The sequence below is a fragment of the Podarcis vaucheri genome (genome assembly GCF_965113315.1).
Source record: "Podarcis vaucheri genome assembly, chromosome: 1".
Taxonomy (NCBI): Eukaryota; Metazoa; Chordata; class Lepidosauria; order Squamata; family Lacertidae; genus Podarcis; species Podarcis vaucheri.
This window is the reverse complement of record NC_138759.1, coordinates 5,962,869-5,984,103: the sequence shown is the minus strand read 5'-3', so window position 1 is coordinate 5,984,103 and position 21,235 is coordinate 5,962,869. Positions and strand designations below refer to the sequence as shown.

Sequence of the window (21,235 nt, the reverse complement as noted above, 5' to 3'; positions counted from 1 at the left end):
TGGACCACATCAGTAAGGCCAGGAGGGGGATCTCGTTGTCTGGGCACCCCAGGACTTCCAGACCCACTGCCCAGGCTTGCGCCCCAAGGAGGTCACTTCAGTGCTACCACAGCTGTTTGACTTCACTCCCAGAGATACACTCCACCGTCTCTCGAGGCAGACGGATGCCCACAACAGCTTGGCTTAAAGTAGAAATGGAAGTCTTGGATAAAGTGTAGAGCTAGCAGCCCTGGACTGAAGGTTACAAAAAGCCCCCGGAAGCACATCGTTTTAAGTCCTAAGGGATCTGGCAGTAGGGTTAAAGGATGTTTTCCAGGGTACTGATTTTATTACTTGAAAACAGAGGTGAAGAACTGCAAGCATGGGGACTAAATGCGCCCCTATTTAGCCTTTGGGACTAAGGCCCCAGGGCAGCTTACAGCATTTTGAAATGCAACATTAAAAATGGTGGGCAGCCAAACTACAAAAATGACTCTTGCAAGGAAGATGGAAAGGGGGCAGACGGGTGGAAACTGCCCACTTCTTCATGGTTAGACTGCAACCCACTATATACAAAGGCTTGAGTCACATCCATGGGGTTCTGCACATACTGGCATTGTGCCACTGCCCCCACCCCCAGTATGTGGTACCAAGAATATGGCCAACGAGGGAATGCAGCCCTTTTGGGAAAGAAGCCTTCCACACCTGCTTTAAAGACCTATGCAGGGACTGTGACTTGGGAAACAATAATCATATTGGACAGGAGCTCCATAAGATCTTTAATCTTTAAAGCGGATCTGATCTGCAGTTGTCCAGGCAACCTAATGTCCCGTGCTCAAAAACAAACAAAAACGGGATCTCATCTTCAACCAACGTCACCTTTGTGTCATTACTGCCCTTTGGAGACTTTCATCATTGGTGGGTTACAGATAGGTAGCCGTGTTGGTCTGCCATAGTCAAAATAAACAAATTCCTTCCAGTAGCACCTCAAAGACCAACTAAGTTAGTTCTTGGTATGAGCTTTCGTGTGCATGCACACTTCTTCAGAGTTGTCATTGGTGGGACAACTCACGTTTGGCACTACGCATGCATTAGCAAATCTCTTGCATGCTCCCAAGCATTTTGCAATTCCTGCCAGTGACTCCCAAGTCTTGACTGCCCAGCTTACACCAGACGCAAGGAGATACGGTACACAAAATATATGTGGACCTACTGAAGAGTTGCAAGAAAAACTCTTTCTATATTTTATTTCTTTGCTTCTGTCCCCTCCCCACTTCCTGCAACTGAAAAGAGCAGCATTACTATCAAGTAGAAAACCAGGCTGACAGCAATTTAAAACACACACACAAGAACATAAATACAAATTAAGTGTTCTCAGGGGATATTTCCTCTTTCTCCAAATCAGTCTGTCGAGAGAAACTTCTCGGTGAAAAGTGTCGTGAAAATACCCAATGAATTTATGTGCACATACAAAGAGATATCCTTTCTACAGAGTTCAAAGCACTGTTTCTGCCTGTAATGCGCACAGCACAGGCATTACACTGTTTGCACTGTTGCCGGAGGCAGAGGCAGCAGCGCAACCCAAGCCTTAGCATCGCCGTTGCTTCCAAATCAAATCCACTGCTAAGGGAAGGTGCCTGAGGAGATTTCACCCCTCCCATATCCAAGAATCTGCTGATGTTCTCTGCTGATTCTCCAGAGAGGAGGGGGCAGTTTCTGCTCTCTACTTATTCCGCTCCAGCCTTACATCAGAGAGAGAGAGAGAGAGACTGAGTGTTAGAGAGAGAGATTGTGTGTATAGATAAGGTTGCTGCTAAGAGCAGCTGCAGACACTCAGTGCAGTTCAGCATTTTCGTTTAGACCTCATTTAGCTCTGTACATAGTTGTGTATTATAGTTGTAGACAGAATAAAGAAGATATTCTACAGAGCTGCTCTCCGAGTCGTTCATGCTCTGCTATACTCTGCTGTGCGACAACTGTCTTCTTGTTGGAGTGAATCCGGTGCTCACAACTCAAAGCTGTGAGTCCACAGCACTTTGACCAGTTCCTGTGCAGAAGGTGGTCTCTGGAAGTGCTACCCAGCTCGCCTAGCCCAGTCGGGGCTGAAGTGTGTGAGTCCAGTTGGTGGCACTGGCTCAAGGGCAATGCCGACAGTGCCAACCTTGCTTTAGAGCTGGCCAGACAACCAGCCACCAAAGTTCAAGTGGAAGGGAAGGTCTTCGGTGCTATTCCAGAAGGTCCAAACTCATCTTGTCAACTCTTTACATGAATTTCTCCTCTCTCTCTCTGCCTGGATAAAAGTACACACCGCTCTGTCCTTCCGCCCCCAGAGTTCTTTACTCGTCTCGGCCGCACAGGGGAAAGGACTCCCCAACAAACTGCCGGCACATTGGGCACTGCTTGAAATATTTCACGCATTCGTCGCACAGGCAGGTGTGCCGGCAAGGGAGGAGCACCCAGTTGACAGCCCTGTTCTGGCAGACGATGCAGTCCTTGCTGTTTTCATCTGGCAGGTCCGCCTCGTCCTCAGCCAGCCCAGCTTTCTCAAGGAGGACACGGTCCTCTGTCCTGTCACCCGAGGGAGGGCTGCTTAGAGATGAGGCGTTGCTGTTGGCAGACATGAACAGTTGCTAGGGGTTGAGAACGGGAAGAGGCAGGGAGAAAAGAGACAAATGTTTAGGCACAATACAGTGGTACCTTGGGTTACAGACGCTTCAGGTTACAGACTCCACTAACACAGTACCTCAGCTTAAGAACTTTGCTTCAGGATGAGAACAGAAATCACGGGGCGGCAGCGGGAGGCCCCATTAGCTAAAGTGGTACCTCAGGTTAAGAACAGTTTCAGGTTAAGAACAGACCTCCAGAACGAATTAAGTTCTTCACCCAAGGTACCACTGTACAGGGGTCAGCAAACTTTTTCAGCAGGGGGCCGGTCCACAGTCCCTCAGACCTTGTGGGAGACCAGACAATTTTTTTTGGGGGGGATGAATGAATTCCTATGCCCCACAAATAACCCAGAGATGCATTATAAATAAAAGCACACGTTCTACTCATGTAAAAACACCAGGCAGGCCCCACAAATAACCCAGAGGTGCATTTTAAATAAAAGGACACATTCTACTCAGGTAAAAACACGCTGATCCCCGGACCGTCCGGGGGCCGGATTGAGAAGGCAATTGGGCCGGATCCGGCCCCTGGGCCTTAGTTTGGCTACCCATGGCACAATATGTTAAGAATATTGAAAGCACGCACACACACACACACACACACACACACAGAGTGTGTTTCAGTGCCCAGGTGTCAGGGAGTGGTCTGAAGACAAGGACTGGGGAATGTATTCTATGGCAGACCACTTCTCTCTGATGGAGAGCTGGAAGGGGAATAGTCGCCGCCCCCCCCCCCCCCGGTCCACAGCGTGATCAGAAGCAGAGAGACAGAAGCTGAACGGCTTAGGGAGGAGTTACCCAGTTATGAGATAATGACAACAGAACCGGAAGGGAGGGGGCAGCTAGTTGAGACGTCCCTTGAGTGTGGGGGACCCCCCGCCATGGACTTGGAGGTCTGAACGTATCAGAGAGCAAAGGAGTCAGAGGGAGGAAGGAACTTCCCGTTGGTGCCTAAAATGCTGCGGAAGTCGGATTAGACTAGCCAACTGCCCTCCTTGCGGAGAGCTGTGTGCTTGTGCTTGCAGCATGACGCTGTAATAAAAGGACTATAGATCTATCAACTGCTCGTTAATTCTTATCTGTGAAGTTACATATTTTCAAAATATGCCATGGGGAGACTCTGCTTTGGAACTAATGAAACTTAAGCTTCATTACCTAGAGAGGTCCCAGAAGAGGATTTAGTTCACACTGCTTACAAAATTGTGTTTTAAAAAACTGCATCATGCATGTATATAACATTTCCCAATTTTTCCCGGGTTTCTAGCAAGAGAAATGTAACTTGGCCTCCATGCACTGTAGGATTAGGTAATAGAAACAGCCTGCACCACTTCAGATTGCATGTAGGCAATGCTATTTTTTAAGTGTTCCCCTATGCGGAAAGGATCGTGCAAGAGGAAAGCTACAAACAGGAAGCAAGGGAGACCAAGGCTAAAATCTTCCTAAGGAGATTATAATTTTATTTTATTAATAATAAAACAGCCTCCCATCAGATGTCAAGGAGACAGAGAACTACACAACTTTCAGAAGACAACTGAAGGCAGTCCTGTATTGGGGAGTTTTTAACGTTTGACGTTTTATTGTGGTTTTCTATTTTACTGGAAGCCTCCCAGAGTGGCTGAGGAAACCCAGCTAGATGGGCGGGGTATAAATAATAAAATTATTATGAATATTCTATATTTTTTACTTGCAGGTAGTGTTTTACAAAGGGGGAGAATTCAAAAATGTGACGAGTCACCTACAGTCCATTATCTCATCTCGTTCTGCTGCATACCTGGGTTGCAACCAACTGCATTTGCAAAAATGCGTTTTGATCACTCTACAGTTGTGGAATTGGCATTTCTGGGTTGCAGAACTAGTGGAAAATGCACAGATCGGTGGCCCAGGGGCACCCTTCTCTACACCCAAGCCCAAGCACCTCCAGGTTAAAAGAACGGCGTTAGCAGTCCTAGGAAATGATCTGCCTAAGTCTCTGGAGAGTTGCTGCTACTCATAGAATCATAGAATCATAGAGTTGGAAGAGACCACAAGGGCCATCAAGTCCAACCCCCTGCCAAGCAGGAAACACCATCAGAGCACTCCTGACATATGGTTGTCAAGCCTCTGCTTAAAGACCTCCAAAGGAGGAGACTCCACCACACTCCTTGGCAGCAAATTCCACTGTCAAACAGCTCTTACTGTCAGGAAGTTCTTCCTAATGTTTAGGTGGAATCTTCTTTCTTGTAGTTTGGATCCATTGCTCCGTGTCCGCTTCTCTGGAGCAGCAGAAAACAACCTTTCTCCCTCCTCTATGTGACATCCTTTTATATATTTGAACATGGCTATCATACTCAACAGTGCTAATATTGGACAGGATGGGCAACTGGCCTGATACAAACCGAGGCAGTTATTTCCAGCCCCTTTTGAGATGTAAAACACACCACAAATCCCAAAGCTTACCTTCAGATCATGAAATTGACCCTGGGCCATGAGGAGATACTGATACAGGATTCGACAGGAAAGCCTGTAACTGTCATCAGTAACGTGAATTATAGATACCATAGAAATCTATGAAAAGAAAAGAAAACATTTGAATTCTATGCTGCTTATTGTTCAAACAACATCCCACCCGACTGTGAAGAACTTAAAAACAAGGCATTGTAGACGATGAAATAATCAAACAGTCCTTAATCGTCATTTCCAAGGAGCTAATACCCATATCTTGTTTAGAATTGCCTTGATCACTTTGGGTTCACATTCCAATATTCATCCTGCCACACAGCCATCGATTTTTACTAATATATTACACAGCGCATACATACCCACCCCGAGAGCATTGAAATTTATACGCGGTCTTTCATATTACATCATTTTAAGTGGAGGGGCAAAATTCCTTCCTCAATTTTAATGGCTTGCCTTAACTATTGATTTTATTTGCTGCTACACGTCTTTGTTTAGGTTGCCTGTTTTTACGGGCTAGTGATAAATCTCAAAAGATTTATTAACCACTAGAAAGATTTTAACATGAAGTGCCAGAAATGGTTACAATGATATACAATAGTTACAGAAACGAATAAAATCATTACAATTATAAAAATGTTCCAAATAGAATACAACTGTATCTAAAGGTTTGTTTTGTTTTTAAAGCACCTCAGAGTGAACTATACAACCTTCATTTTATTTCTTCATATAGAAATCATTGCAGTCATCAGGTTTCCTACTCTGAGTCTAGTGAAATCCCCGATGGTAGTAATTCTGCCTCATATGAAGGCAAATTAAGTAAACCAGTTCAGTTTCATTAATCGCCTACCCAAATTTCAGGTCCACCCAGGTAAAACTTATGCATGTGAAGTGATGGGTAATGAACTTTGTGACGATTTCCAGCAGACTAAAACAGACCTAGCTTCTCAATCTGTGGGATGTGGCAAGCTCTCTAATAACCAATTTTTCCCCTTTTCTAATCCAAGGATCCAGGAGGAGATGTCATTTTAAAGAAGGAATGTTAGCACACACCAACAGCTATGACAAAAAGCAACAGCAAGTCCCCTGCCAACTCTGTTCGCCGGCAATTTTTCACAGACAGTTCAAAGCAAACTCCTGTCCCAGTTCCTTTTCTCAAGAAAGAGGTTACCTACAATGTCATATATTTCTCTGTTGCCTTCATCCTCCAGCGTCAGCAGTGCAACTAGCGGGTACCGAGACCTAGGCACGGGGCCAAAGTCAATGATTTGTGTCTCTTCGGGTACCTGGCAGTGCTTTCCCGCTTTGTCAGATGTCTTGATGCTTTGTTTGTGTCAAGGAACAGAACCGCAAATAAAGACAAATGCAATGTTTGTGCCACAGATGTTCTTGGACAGGCTGAGGTTCAAGATGCACTCATGTATCTAGCATCAAACTTGGCTTTACCCGGCAACAGACAAACTGTGTTGCGTTCCATCTGTTACAAGCACGGAATTTAGCATTTGTTACAAAGTTCGGCCTCTGTCAGGGCAATCCTACACATGTGTATTTCAAAGTCTCACTGACGTCAGAGAAACTTGCTGCATGGAGAGTAGGGATCAGATTATACCTGATTAATCTCAAGGGTTTGGGTCCCCCCGCCACTCTTTTTAAGATTTCCAGTAGCCACAGGGAGGTGGCCTCTGTGCTCTGCATGACTGCCACTCCCTGTGGTTAACGTGGAAAGAATAAATTATGCAAAAACCAAGAATGAATTATGGAAGATTAGCAAATGCAGGCAAATCTGCTTTATTTACAAAATTGGGCCCAATCACAATTTGCCTTTTCTTAGTGCAAGATCTAAGTTACTATGGACTAGAATTTATATTTGTTATGGCAAAGGTAAAGGTAAAGAGCCCCGGGACTGTTAAGTCCAGTCAAAGGCGACTATGGAGTTGCGGCGCTCATCTCGTTTTCAGGCCGAGGGAGCCGGCGTTTGTCCACAGCTAGCTTTCCGGGTCATGTGGCCAGCAGGACTAAACTGCTTCTGGCGCAATGGAACACTGTGACAAGTGCCAGAGCGCACAGAACGCCGTTTACCTTCCCGCTGCAGCGGTACCTATTTATCTACTTGTACTGGCATGCTTTCAAACTGCTAGGTTGGCAGGAGCTGGGATAGAGCAATGGGAGCTCACTCTGTCGCAGGGATTCGAACCGCCAACCTTCTGATCGGCAAACCCAAGAGGCTCATTGATTGAGCAAGGATTACTCACCTCCGTCACTGGTGCTGTGCAATGCCAGGTCTATAGGCAATAAAACCGCCACCCTGCGAGATTTCTTTCTCTTGCAGGGGGTCGACCTGGCTTGTGTGACGGAGACCTGGGTGCGCGAAGGGGCAACAGTTACCTTACGAGAGATGGCGCCCCCGGGTTTCTCTGTCCTCCACCAGTCGCGAACTGTGGGCCGGGGGGGAGGGGTGGCATTATTAATCCGGGAAGATTGTCCTTTCAGGGCTCTACCATCGCCATCGATCCCCGGCATCGAATGTGTTGGCCTAGTGTGGGGCTCCGAGGAGAGCTTGGCTGTCTGGCTGGTGTACCGGCCACCTAGCGCACCAGCAGCCACCCTGTCAGGCCTGCTGGAGGCGGTGGCCGGCTGGGCCTTGGAGTTCCCTAACCTATTGGTATTGGGGGACTTCAACATCCATGCCGATGCCACTCCCTCCTCACAGGCTCTGGACCTGGTGTCTTCCATGGCGACACTAGGGCTCTCCCAGTTTGTTTCGGGCCCCACACATCAAGCAGGCCACACGCTGGATTTGATCTTTGGCGTCGGTATAGATGTGATCATGTCTCCTCCGACGAAGGTGCCATGGTCTGATCACTACGCTCTGAAAGCCAGGATTGACTTTCCACCCCCACCCTGCTTAGGTGGCGAGCCAATTTGGGCTCGCCCGCAGAGGCTGATGGACCCCGAGAGATTCCGCCAAGCCTTGCGGGACCTTGCTCCCCCTGGCGACTCATTGACTGAGCTTGTTGAGGGCTGGAATGCCCAGCTCCTGGCAGCCATCGATGAGATCGCACCTAAGCGCCCTCTGCGACCCCGCAGAAACCGGGCTCCCTGGTTTACCGAGGAGCTTCGGAAAATGAAGCGGGACCTCAGACGGCTAGAGCGAGTATGGCGGGGTGCCCGTGACGGAGCCTCAAGAACATCTTATAGGGCTTTTATGAAAACCTACGAGATGGCGGTGAAGGCTGCTAAGAAGTCATACTTCTCGGCCTCCATTGCATCCGCTAGCTCTCGCCCAGCGCAATTATTTAGTATTATTAGGTCTTTAACGTCCCTTGAGGGACAGCCAAATTTAAATAACAATTCGACACACAGCTGTGAGGCATTTGCGAGCTTTTTTGCGGAGAAGGTCCTGTCGCTCCACCATGACCTCCCTGCCAATTTGGATACAATAAAGGAACTGGAGGCCCCTCGACTGTCCTCGGGTCCAGTACTGGACCACTTTGACCGGATATCCCCAGCCGATGTGGACAGACTCCTCCGAGCTGGAAAGCCCACCACTTGTCCTCTCGACCCGTGCCCGTCTTGGCTGATTAGAGCGTGTCCAGACGAGGTGCGGGCCCCCCTGGGGGATATCATCAATTTGTCCCTTGGCACGGGGACATTCCCAGGGGAACTGAAGGAGGCAGTGGTGCGCCCGCTCTTAAAGAAAATATCATTAGATCCTTTAGATCTATCCAATTACCGCCCAGTTTCGAATCTTCCATTCCTGGGTAAGGTGATTGAGAGAGCGGTTGCTGAACAGCTTGGTGGGTTTCTGAATGAAACATTGGCTCTGGATCCATTCCAGTCTGGCTTCCGCGCTGGTCATGGGACCGAGACGGCTCTGGTCGCCCTAACAGATGACCTTCGTAGACAGCTGGATCGAGGCGGGTCAGGGCTGCTGATTCTTCTAGATCTATCAGCAGCTTTCGACATGGTCGATCACGAACTTTTGGACCACCGCCTTACCGACGTGGGGATCCAGGGCACAGTCCTTCAATGGCTGCGCTCGTTTCTCTCTGGTCGGGGACAGAGGGTGGCGCTTGGGGGGGGGGACTGTCATCGCGCCACTCCTTGATGTGTGGAGTGCCTCAGGGTGCAATTCTCTCCCCGATGCTTTTTAACATCTTTATGCGCCCCCTCGCCCAGCTTGTCCGGAGTTTTGGGCTGGGTTGCCATCAGTATGCTGATGACACCCAACTCTATCTGTTGATGGATGGCCATCCTGACTCGGCCCCAGACACACTGACCAGATGTTTGGAAGCTGTGGCTGGATGGTTACGTGGGAGCCGGTTGAAGCTAAATCCTTCGAAGACAGAGGTCCTCTGGCTGGGACGGGGCGATATGGGATTGGGGGGGCAACTCCCATCTCTTGCGGGGGCGCAATTAGTGCCAGCACCGTCCGTTAAGAGTTTGGGTGTAATCTTCGACACCTCCCTTTCCATGGAGGCGCAGATTGCAGCTATAACAAAGGCGGCATTTTTCCATCTCCGCCAAGCTAAGCAGTTGGCTCCTTACCTCTCTCGCCCTGACCTAGCCACTGTGATCCACGCGACGGTCACCTCCAGACTGGATTATTGTAACTCGCTCTACGTGGGGCTGCCCTTGAGACTGACCCAGAAACTCCAGCGGGTGCAGAATGCTGCAGCGAGACTCCTTACGAGGTCTTCGCTGCGAGATCACATTCACCCGGTGCTATACCAGCTGCACTGGCTCCCGGTGGAGTACAGGATCAGGTTTAAGGTGCTGGTTTTAACCTTTAAAGCCCTATATGGCCTAGGACCCTCGTACCTACGGGACCGCCTCTCCTGGTATGCCCCACAGAGAAACCTACGGTCTTCAAATAAAAACATCTTGAAGGTCCCAGGCCACAGAGAAGTTAGGCTGGCCTCAACTAGAGCCAGGGCTTTTTCGGCTGTGGCTCCGATCTGGTGGAACACTCTGTCACAAGAGACCAGGGCCCTGCGGGACTTGACATCCTTCCGCAGGGCCTGCAAGACAGAGCTGTTCCACCAGGCCTTTGGCCAGGGCACAGCCTGACTCCCTCCCTCGGCAATCTTCGCAGAGCTCTGGCCCAATGGTTGCTAGTGGCTTGAATTAATTAATTTTTATAATGAATGATTTTAGAATGTTGTTTATGTTGTACCTTTGTACTGTTTTATTGTTGTTAGCCGCCCTGAGCCCGGCTTCGGCTGGGGAGGGCGGGATATAAATAAAATTTATTATTATTATTATTATTTAGACCACATTTGTTATGGCAGACAACCATCAGCACCCAAGGGCTGACAAAAGACTGAGGAGTTATCGATTTCCTGCTCCTTTGATTGTGCAACTGCTACAAAGGAAACTGTCTTGCATCAAACCAAACCATTGGTCCATCTAGTCCTGTACTTTTGACAATGATTGGTAGCTGGATGCGCCATGGATTGAACGTGAGACTTTTTGCATGCAAAGCAGACCCTCTACCACTGAGCTATGTTATCTCCCCCAAAGCAGACTAAGAGAATAGTTAAACATGTCCATTGGCTTTCCATGATAGTGAAGGAGTGCATGTAGTAGCAGGGTATATGGCCAAAGGGGCTGCTTTACGTTCTGCTGATCAGCTGTTTAGTGGAAGCCAAGCAGCATGCTAAGAGGAAAGAGAGCTACGGCAGACAGCTTCCAAAGAATTAAGTACCTAGAGCCAAAAGGTATTCTGCATTCAAGTTAATTCTCCAATTTACACATTCATTTCTATGTGCAGCGAAAAGGAAGACTTCCAAACTGCAGCCCACTCTTGTCCTGTGAAAGGGGAAATGAACCTCAAAACCTTTCAAGAATGAGGTTTATATTCTAAATAATGAGGCTGTTGATTTTAAATAGACTAAGTACAAGGAAGACTGATGGGCAGTAAGGGCACTAGACACCCATTCTCTGGAATCTCCTCTCCTGGCTTTCTCAACTTTTTGCTAGATCCATTGGGGCTAGAAACCTGCTTTAGATGATTTGCTTATAAGCAGAGCTGTTCCAAGATTCTGCAACTCTACAAAGCCAAAGATACGCGACTCTGATCAAAGGATACCAATACTGCTGGCGGTAGAGGTACTCGTCATACACTGCATCCTCAAAGGCCTGTGGCGTTTTTATTCGAAAGCAGTAAGCATGTTTCTGCAGAGCTTCGTGGATCTTCTGCACGCTGCAGCCCCAGTAGCACGTAAGGAGGCAGTCTTCCAGGCAATCAGGCACCAGCGTTATGCCATCTTATGATGAGAGGGGAAAGAAAAGAACATGGAGTCACAAACAGGAGTTTTGAAAACTGAAAGGTCCAAAGGTTGGGGGGGGGGGAAACCCATTACGTCAATTCCAAATAACTATGTAGCAGGAAAAGCATCGTTTTTGATGAAAATCACCAAGTCCCTAAATCTTTCATGCTTGACAGCAATTCTTCAGGCGATGAAAGGGCTTTTCCAGACAACGGATGAATTTGCCACCAGGTTTTTGAAATGCCAATAGATTATTTTTTATTTTATTTTTTTTACTGGATTTCCCCTGTAAACAGTAAATCCAGATTAGATGGGGGAAATAAACAGTCTGCCATTTGGATGCCAGCGACTTGGTGAGACCACCACAGAAAACTTGCATGTGTGAGGAGCACCCAAAACCTTATTTCATAGAAACTAACTTCATAAAGGGGGACGCGGGTGGCGCTGTGATCTAAACCACAGAGCCTAGGGCTTGCCGATCAGAAGGTCGGTGGTTTGAATCCCTGTGATAGGGTGAGCTCCCATTGCTCTGTCCCAGCTCCTGACAACCTAGCAGTTTGAAAGCACGCCCAAAAGTGCAAGTAGATAAATAGGTACCGCTCCAGCGGGAAGGTAAACGGCGTTTCCGCGCGCTGCTCTGGTTCGCCAGAAGAAGCTTAGTTATGCTGGCCACATGACTCGGAAAGCTGTCTGCGGACAAACGCCGGCTCCCTCGGCCTATAGAGCGAGATGAGCGCGTAACCCCAGATTCGTTCGCGACTGGACCTAACGGTCAGAGGTACCTTTACCTTTTTAACGTCATAACACATGCAACTTCTCTGAGTGAGACTAAGTTTGAAGCACATTTAGATTGTTTGTCTCAATCTCTACCTCTTTTAAATCAGAACCAGTGAAGGCGGTGAAGGTAATGTGTGAGTGTCTGGAGGCGGTTGGAGGTTGGATGGCGGCTAACAGATTGAGGTTGAATCCTGACAAGACAGAAGTACTGTTTTTGGGGGACAGGAGGCGGGCAGGTGTGGAGGATTCCCTGGTCCTGAATGGGGTAACTGTGCCCCTGAAGGACCAGGTGCGCAGCCTGGGAGTCATTTTGGACTCACAGCTGTCCATGGAGGCACAGGTCAAATGTGTGTCCAGGGCAGCTGTTTACCAGCTCCATCTGGTACGTAGGCTGAGACCCTATCTGCCTGCGGACTGTCTCGCCAGAGTGGTGCATGCTCTGGTTATCTCCCGCTTGGACTACTGCAATGCACTCTACGTGGGGCTATCTTTGAAGGTGACGCGGAAACTACAACTAATCCAGAATGTGGCAGCTAGACTGGTGACTGGGGGTGGCCGCCGAGACCATATAACACCGGTCTTGAAAGACCTACATTGGCTCCCAGTACGTTTCCGAGCACAATTCAAAGTGTTGGTGCTGACCTTTAAAGCCCTAAACGGCCTCAGCCCAGGTAGTTGTCCAGTACCGTATTTTTCGCTCCATAGGACGCTCCTGACCAAAAGACGCACCAAGTTTTTAGAGCAGGAAAACAAGAAAAAAAATCTGACTCAAATGTTGTACTAAACTATTTAAAACAGCTAAGTGTGTGTGGCTCCTGTCCACTTTGCTGCTTTAAAGCGAGCCACGGTATATAATGATGAGAATGGAAAAAGGACACATTCCATTATAATGTAGCTGTTTTCATTATCACTTGGAAGTCAGTATTGGCAGCAGTCACAAAAACTAAAATTTGAGCATTTTACTGTTATTAATCAAGAATATTAATAGTCAGGGAGAGAAACCAGGGCTGTGCAAATGAGAAGTGCTTGGAGTATGGAGGAACAGCAAAAAGATCAAATGATTGTGCTCCAGTTCCTAAATCTCTGAAGTTTTCTCAAAACAGGCATGGTTGTTTTGAAAGGAAGATTCAAAATGGAGTGACTGAGCAAAGAACAGAGGAGGAAAAGAGGGCAAATAAATAGCTTCCATTCAATACCAAGAGAACACAATGTTTTTGGTTTAGTATAGGTGGACTGTACTTGTAAGAATTTGTATAATGAATTATAGAGTTGGAGTGGAATATCAGAGCCTCTTTTCAGCAGTAAAGATTAGCTACTAGGAACATGGTCCACACACACACAGGATGTCTGGTTATAGCTGTGCAGTTTAAACTGTTCCTGAGCCAGATACCTGCTCAGTTTTAGCTGAAATTACTATTGCTGGCTTGTGGAGATGCTTTGCATGTATTTATGACTATTTCCGCAAAACTGCTACTTGAAGAAATCCCCAAACTTACTATTTTTAAAGTTCAAATGGAGCTCAGAATCCAGTTAGGCAATCCTTTGCAGTTGAATTAGGAGGCACTGAGAGACAGCAATTTGCTGCTCCCCACCCCCAAAGAGCAGCCCAGGAACACACAGCCTTCCCTCTGCTTGCAAACCTTGTCGGGACTTCAGGGGAAAGCAAAGTCTGCAGGCAAAGCAGTGTAGCTCCCCCCGCCCCCCAAAATCACCCCAGCAGCACACAATCTTCCCTCTGCTTGCAAACCTTGTCGGGACTTCAGGGGAAAGCAACGTCTGCAGGCAGAGCAGTGTAGCTCCTCCCCCCGCCCCCCAAAATCACCCCAGCAGCACACAATCTTCCCTCTGCTTGCAAACCTTGCAAACCTTGTCGGGACTTCAGGGGAAAGCAAAGTCTGCAGGCAAAGCAGTGTAGCTCCCCCCGCCCCCCAAAATCACCCCAGCAGCACACAATCTTCCCTCTGCTTGCAAACCTTGTCGGGACTTCAGGGGAAAGCAACGTCTGCAGGCAGAGCAGTGTAGCTCCTCCCCCCGCCCCCCAAAATCACCCCAGCAGCACACAATCTTCCCTCTGCTTGCAAACCTTGTCGGGACTTCAGGGGAAAGCAACGTCTGCAGGCAGAGCAGTGTAGCTCCTCCCCCCGCCCCCCAAAATCACCCCAGCAGCACACAATCTTCCCTCTGCTTGCAAACCTTGCAAACCTTGTCGGGACTTCAGGGGAAAGCAAAGTCTGCAGGCAAAGCAGTGTAGCTCCCCCCGCCCCCCAAAATCACCCCAGCAGCACACAATCTTCCCTCTGCTTGCAAACCTTGTCGGGACTTCAGGGGAAAGCAACGTCTGCAGGCAGAGCAGTGTAGCTCCTCCCCCCGCCCCCCAAAATCACCCCAGCAGCACACAATCTTCCCTCTGCTTGCAAACCTTGCAAACCTTGTCGGGACTTCAGGGGAAAGCAACGTCTGCAGGCAGAGCAGTGTAGCTCCTCCCCCCACCCCCAAAATCACCCCAGCAGCACACAATCTTCCCTCTGCTTGCAAACCTTGTCGGGACTTCAGGGGAAAGCAACGTCTGCAGGCAGAGCAGTGTAGCTCCTCCCCCCACCCCCAAAATCACCCCAGCAGCACACAATCTTCCCTCTGCTTGCAAACCTTGCAAACCTTGTCGGGACTTCAGGGGAAAGCAACGTCTGCAGGCAGAGCAGTGTAGCTCCCCACCCCCCACCCCCAAAAATCACCCCAGCAGCACACAATCTTCCCTCTGCTTGCAAACCTTGCAAACCTTGTCCGGGCTTCAGGGGAAAGCAGAGGCGGCCGGCAGAGCCGCGTGGCTCCTCCCCCCACCCCCAAAGAGCAGCCCGGGAGCGCACAGCCTTCCCGCTGCTTGTAAACATTGCCGGGGCTTCAGGGGAAAGCGGAGGTTGCCGACAGAGCACCGTGGCTCCTCCCCCCACCCCCAAAGAGCAGCCCAGGGGCACAAGACAACAGCGATTTGGCTCCAGGGAACACACATTCGCTCCATAAGACGCACAGACTTTCCCCCTTACTTTTTAGGAGGGAAAAAGTGCGTCCTATGGAGAGAAAAATACGGTATATCTGAAGGAGCGTCTCCACCCCCATCATTCTGCCCGGACACTGAGGTCCAGCACTAAGGGCCTTCTGGCGGTTCCCTCATTGCGAGAAGCAAAGCTACAGGGAACCAGGCAGAGGGCCTTCTTGGTAGTGGCACCCACCCTGTGGAACGCCCTTTCAGCAGATGTCAAAGCGATAAACAACTACCTGACATTCTGAAGACATCTTAAGGCAGCCCTGTTCAGGGAAGTTTTTAACGTGTGATATTTTATTGTATTTTTGGTTTTTATGGAAGCCGCCCAGTGTGGCTGGGGAGGCCCAGCCAGATGGGTGGGGTATAAATAAATAATAATAATAATAATAATAATAATAATAATAATAATTATTATTATTATTATTATTATTATTATTGTCTCCTGGAGAAGAACGATCAAGCCCAAAATGTGTTGCTATTGTCACTTGGTGGCAGCTATCTAACAATTCACTAGGGGAGCTCTTCTGCACAGCTGTGACACTCAGACCCTGAGAACAGGATGCTGGAATAAATGGGCCTTTGCTCTGATCCCTGTTAATGTGTTTGCATCCTGTCATCCCTCTGGCACAGAGCACAGGTATCCATGAGATTAGTGGCGTTTTCATGCCGCCACGTTCATATTGACAGTGTAAAACCTACATTAGCAAGAATGCCAGTTCACAGTACATGGTGTATCTCCTCTGCATGACCATATGCTAGAAGAAATAAATATCGTCAAGCAGATCAAGGAAGCAATAATCTCTTTGCAGGGGCCAGCTTAAACTGGGTCAACTCATTTCTGTTAAAAGGGTCTAACAGGGATAGTTGCTACGGGTAAATCGATAGCCAGCGCTTGGCAGAGCAGGGAAGGGGGAGGGGGGAGAAAATTTGAACAGCAACCGAAACACACAATCTACTGACTTGCAACTGAAGCCGTTTCCAGGTTTTTTATTTCCAAGCTGAATGGGTTTTTCACTTGCCGCATCTGTTTCTGGGACACTTTCACAGTCGATTCAGCTTCATCTGAATTCCTCAGAATCACGGGAACGTCCCACCCAAACCTAAGCAGCACAAAATCAACAGAAACGCTTAATATTAACAACAGTCAAATCTGGTGAAGGTACAGCCAAAAAGCAACAACTGTCTTAAAACAAAATGACTCAATCTTCAACCCTGTTGTACAGTGGTGCCTCGCAAGACAAAAAGAATCCGTTCTGTGATTCTCTTCGTCTAGTGGTTTTTTCGTCTTGCCAAGCAAGCCCATTGACGGATTAGCGGATTAGCACTATTAGCGGCTTATCTGCTGATCGGATCAGCTGATAAGTGGCTTAGCGGCTTAGAAAAAGGGGGGGGGGAAACCAGCAGGAACTCGCAAGACATTTTCGGAAATTCGTTTTGCGAAGCATCTCCGAAACGGAAAACTCTTTCGTCTAGCGAGTTCTCCGTCTTGCGAGGCATTCGTCTTGCGGGGCACCACTGTATTTGCTCCTCGATGAAACGGACCCTCTGCATGTGGATTTTACCACAGGGCTGGGCTACCACTCTTATTTGCTCCCTCATGTTAAAAATGCAATCCACTCACCCCCCGTAATGAAAAATAAAATTGTGCACCTCCATGTTTTGCAGCTATGTGGGTCTCAAAATTATCCTACTCAAAAGACTGTTGTTAAGTTTGACTGGAATAGCATATTGTGGGCTAGGCTCAAGGTCCCTAGACACTTCAGGTGGGGTTCATGTTAAATGTTACCGTATGCCCCTCTGCCCGCACTAAATGTATGGATTTCATAGATTTATATATATTTGTGTCAGTGTGTAGATATATTGCATCATTTTCAAATTGCTTTTAAATTATTGTTTCCCCTCTCATGTTTTCAGTTGTTCTTACTTTTGCTTCTAAGCTGCCTGTCATGGGGAAAGTCAGGGTATAAATATGTATTTTTGTGTTTTTATATTGTAAACCACCCCATGATCCTCAGCTAAAGGGAGGTATCGGAACAATAAATAACAACAACCACAATCTATGCTACCACAATCTAGCTTCCTTTTCCCACTGTCCCAGATGTAGCAGCCCCTTATCCCCTTAGAGCTTTATTACGTTTCTAATGACTATCTTTCTACATGTTTTATGGCTTTCCTCATTTTATCAGTGTTTGTTTTCAATTTGTGAAAGCAGCCTTGAGTCTCTGTCTGGGAGGAGAGAAGTAATAATAACAACAATAATAATAATAATAATATACCTGAAGGAGCATCTCCACCCCCATCGTTCAGCCCGGACACTGAGGTCCAGCGCTGAGGGCCTTCTGGCGGTTCCCTCACTGCGAGAAGGAAAGCTACAGGGAACCAGGCAGAGGGCCTTCTTGGTGGTGGCACCTCCCTGTGGAATGCCCTCCCACCAGATGTCAAAGAGATAAACAACTACCTGACATTTAGAAGAGATCTGAAGGCAGCCCCGTTTAGGGAAGCCTTTAATGACTGATGGTTTAATGTATTTTTAATCTTTTGTTGGAAGCCACCCAGTCTGGGGAAGTCTAGGGAAACCCAGCCAGGGCGGGCTAAATATAATAAATAAATTTATTATTAATATATTATATTATTATTATTATTATTATTATAGCAGCATCCCCCCCACTTTCCCAGATGCAGCACCCCCTCACCCCCTTAGAGCTTTATTACGTCTCTAACGACTATTTTTCTATACGTTTTATGGCTTTCCCCCTTTTAATCTGTGTTTATTTTAAATTTTTGAAAGCCGCCTTGAGTCTCTGTCTGGGAGGAGAGAAATAAATAAATAAATAAATAAATAAATAATAATACTGTCGTAATAATAATATGCCGCCCTAATAATAATAATAATAATAATAATACTGTCGTAATAATAATATGCCTCCCTCCCTCCACAGCTCCCCATCTCCCACTTACCCCCCTCCATTCACTGGAATAAATATCTCCCCCCCCCCAGCCAAGCCCCCCCCTCCCTGGACCCCCCCTCCTTCCTCCCCCTCCCCCCGTGACCTCTGACCCCCCCTCCCCACTGACCAGCCCATGACCAGGCCGCTGGTGACCAGGAAGCAGATGAAGACGACGGAGATGTAGAAGAGGGGCGAGTATTCGTACAGCGCCACCAGAAACGCGGCAGCCATCGGGGAGTGAGAGGCGCCGCCGCCGCCGCCTCAGTCCCCCTTTGTTGTCGGTCCACGGCGCCTGCGCGAACGAACCACGCGCATGCCCGCCAGGGGCCAACGAAGCCTCCGCAGATGCCCTTTCTTCCCTTCCTCTTTGCCCTTCGTTCTCCGCTCCCCCGTCAAACGCTGCGCGGTACGTGAGGGGCGGAGCCTCAACCCCTTCACGAACTACAGCTCCCAGAATTCCGCGGGGGGAGCCGGGGCATCATATAGCGCAGGTGGAATGTGTGTGGCCAGATCTGGACACATCGAAGAAGCATCTCACTTTAAGGCGCTGTAAATTTGAACAGGGAAAAGAGGTAGAGAAAAAACCCGGGACTCCACGTCGCCATCTGGTGGCAATAATAATAATAATAATAATAATAAATAATAATAATAAATAAATAAATAAAAATTAATAATAATAATAATAATAATAATAATAATAATAATAATAATAACAATTTATAGCCTGCCCATCTGGCTGGGTTTCTCCAGCCACTCTGGGCGACTTTCAACAGAATATTAAAACACAATAGTCTATTAAACATTAAAATCTTCCCTAAACAGGGCTGCCTTCAGATGTCTTCTAAAAGTCTGGTAGTTGTTGGCACAATGTTATATCGCATATAGAATCATAGAGTTGGAAGAGACCACAAGGGCCATCGAGTCCAACCCCCTGCCAAGCAGGAAACACCATCAGAGCACTCCTGACATATGGTTGTCAAGCCTCTGCTTAAAGACCTCCAAAGAAGGAGACTCCACCACACTCCTTGGCAGCAAATTCCATTGTATATACAAGGAATATACGTAAATTGTTTTTTCTTTAGCAGTCTAGCTGAGTCCTGTGTATGAGAGAGAGAGAGAGAGAGAGAGAAAGAAAGAAAGAAAGAAAGAAAGAAAGAGAAGCATAGAATTATAGAATTGCAGAGTTGGAAGGGACCCTGAGCACTATCCAATTAGACCAGGGGTCTGCAACCTTTAAGACAAAAAGAGCCACTTGGACCCGTTTCCGAAGAAAAAACAACAACTGGGAGCCGCAAAACCATTGCGACATTTAAAACAAATATATCTCCGGAGCCACGATCTGACAGCGGGCGGGAAGGTGACGTCGGGGTGGTGCGTGACTAATGCACGCACCGCCCCCATGCGACGTCACAGCCAGTACAGCACCCGCCACAGTGAGGAGTGTCGGGGCGCACAATGCGCCTCCTCCCCTCGCTAGTATCCGCCCCAGAGCCGCAGCAAAGATGTAAAAGAGCCACATGCGGCTCCGGAGCCGCGGGTTGCAGACCCCTGAATTAGACCAATTAAACTTTTTATTGCACTCTGCCATGCAGGAATATGCAGCTGTCCCGTGTGGGGATCGAACCTGCAACCTTGGCATTACCAGCACCAGCCTCTAACCTAATCAGTATTATCAACTGATATTTTATTGGGGGGGGTGTTATATGCATATGTGTGTGTGTCAGGGAAAGAGGAGTGATGTAAATATAATGGTAATTATTGTTATTAGCTGTTTCTTCTTATTTGGTGATCACTTGTAGCCGAGTAAGATTGTCTTCCATAAACACGGTTTTAAATAAAAAATTCCTTCCAGTAGCACCTTAAAGACCAACTAAGTTAGTTCTTGGTATGAGCTTTCGTGTGCATGCACACTTCTTCAGATACACTGAAACAGTGGGGACATCGGTTTCCGGGTGGGAGTTGATCATGGTGAGGGTTTGCCAAACATGCCTTTCTCTTAGCCCATTTCTCCCTTGCATCCTGAGTTCGAGTGTCTTCAGAGCCCATGACACCTTTGGCAAAGGCTGTTCTCCAACTGAAGCGCTTGCAGGCCAGTGTTTCCCATTTGTCGGTGTTTATACTACATTTTTTTAAAGATTTGCCTTGAGAGAGTCTTTAAACCTTCTTTGTCGACCACCAGCATTACGCTTTCCATTTTTAAGTTCGGAATAGAGTAGTTGCTTTGGAAGACAATAATCAGGTATCCGCACAACATGACCAGTCTAACGAAGTTGATGTTGAAGAATCATTGCTTCTGTTGTGTACTGAAGTTCTCACCCTGGGCCAGCAGGGGGATACTGTAGATAGTTATGCAAATGAAGGATCGAAAAGTGACGTTCAGTCATTGGATAGTTTTGTATGCAAATGAAGGATCAAAAAGTGTCGTTCAGTGATTGGATAGTTTTAGAAAATGGCAACAGTTGCATTGTTCTGGATCTCTATATAAGCAGGCTGACTGAGCTCCTCAGCCTAAGTTCTGTATAAAGAAGAGCTGTTTAAAGAATTGCTGTGTCGTCTGACATGTTCACCCACAACTTAACAGCTTCGACATGGATGATTGTTATGTACTGTGTTGCTTTGCTTCTTCCAGTACACTGGTCTTCTTCCAGTACCTGTCTTCCCAAGTGATGCATAAAATTAACATGTGTGCTTGTGGGAGATGAGCGCCACAGCCCGTAGTCTCCTTTGACTGAAATTCACCTTCCAGGGGTTCTTTGACCTTTCACCTGGGGGAGGTGCGTTATAGGTTTGTTTTATTATTGTTTTTATTATGTGTTTCAGGTTTCCATCTTGCATTTTAATGCTGCAAACTGCCCTGAGATTTATGGGTGGTATGTATGTACAGCATGTATATATGTATAAATAAAATAAAATTTGTTTGTTCGATTGCAGCAAACCTGCTGCCAATAAACACGCGGCTGTCGCGTTTCAGTTTCTCATGCCTTTTATTATTTGTCAGCCACCTGCGCGTTTTAAATTTATCAACGTCTCTCTCTCTCCCCCACAGCCCCCCCTGGTTGCCATGGCAACGCCGCTTCCTGGCGGGCAAGGCGGGAGGGGGCAGGAAGTAGAATCCCC

At 47.6% G+C, this 21,235-nt stretch overlaps 1 protein-coding gene across 1 annotated transcript; it reads right to left on the bottom strand.

Annotated features, from left to right (window-relative positions):
- Positions 1-1,199: 1,199 nt before the first annotated feature.
- CGRRF1 (cell growth regulator with ring finger domain 1) lies at positions 1,200-18,471 on the bottom strand. The gene is made up of 6 exons (XM_082219335.1): positions 18,246-18,471; positions 16,131-16,270; positions 11,173-11,350; positions 6,257-6,404; positions 5,082-5,189; positions 1,200-2,609 (listed from the first exon to the last, which is right to left on the bottom strand). The coding sequence occupies exons 1-6, from the start codon at positions 18,347-18,349 to the stop codon at positions 2,316-2,318; spliced, it is 972 nt and encodes a 323-aa protein (XP_082075461.1). The 5' UTR covers positions 18,350-18,471; the 3' UTR covers positions 1,200-2,315.
- Positions 18,472-21,235: the final 2,764 nt, after the last annotated feature.

Bases quoted from the DNA above. Each gene is read 5' to 3' on its own strand.
- CGRRF1 (XM_082219335.1), bottom strand. From the start codon at position 18,349: ATGGCTGCCGCGTTTCTGGTGGCGCTGTACGAATACTCGCCCCTCTTC. The intron at 5,190-6,256 runs GTAGGTAACCTC...TTCTTTTCATAG, and splicing joins ACAGAGAAATATATGACATT to ATTTCTATGGTATCTATAAT. The intron at 2,610-5,081 runs GTAAGCTTTGGG...CTCAACCCCTAG, and splicing joins GTCAATTTCATGATCTGAAG to CAACTGTTCATGTCTGCCAA.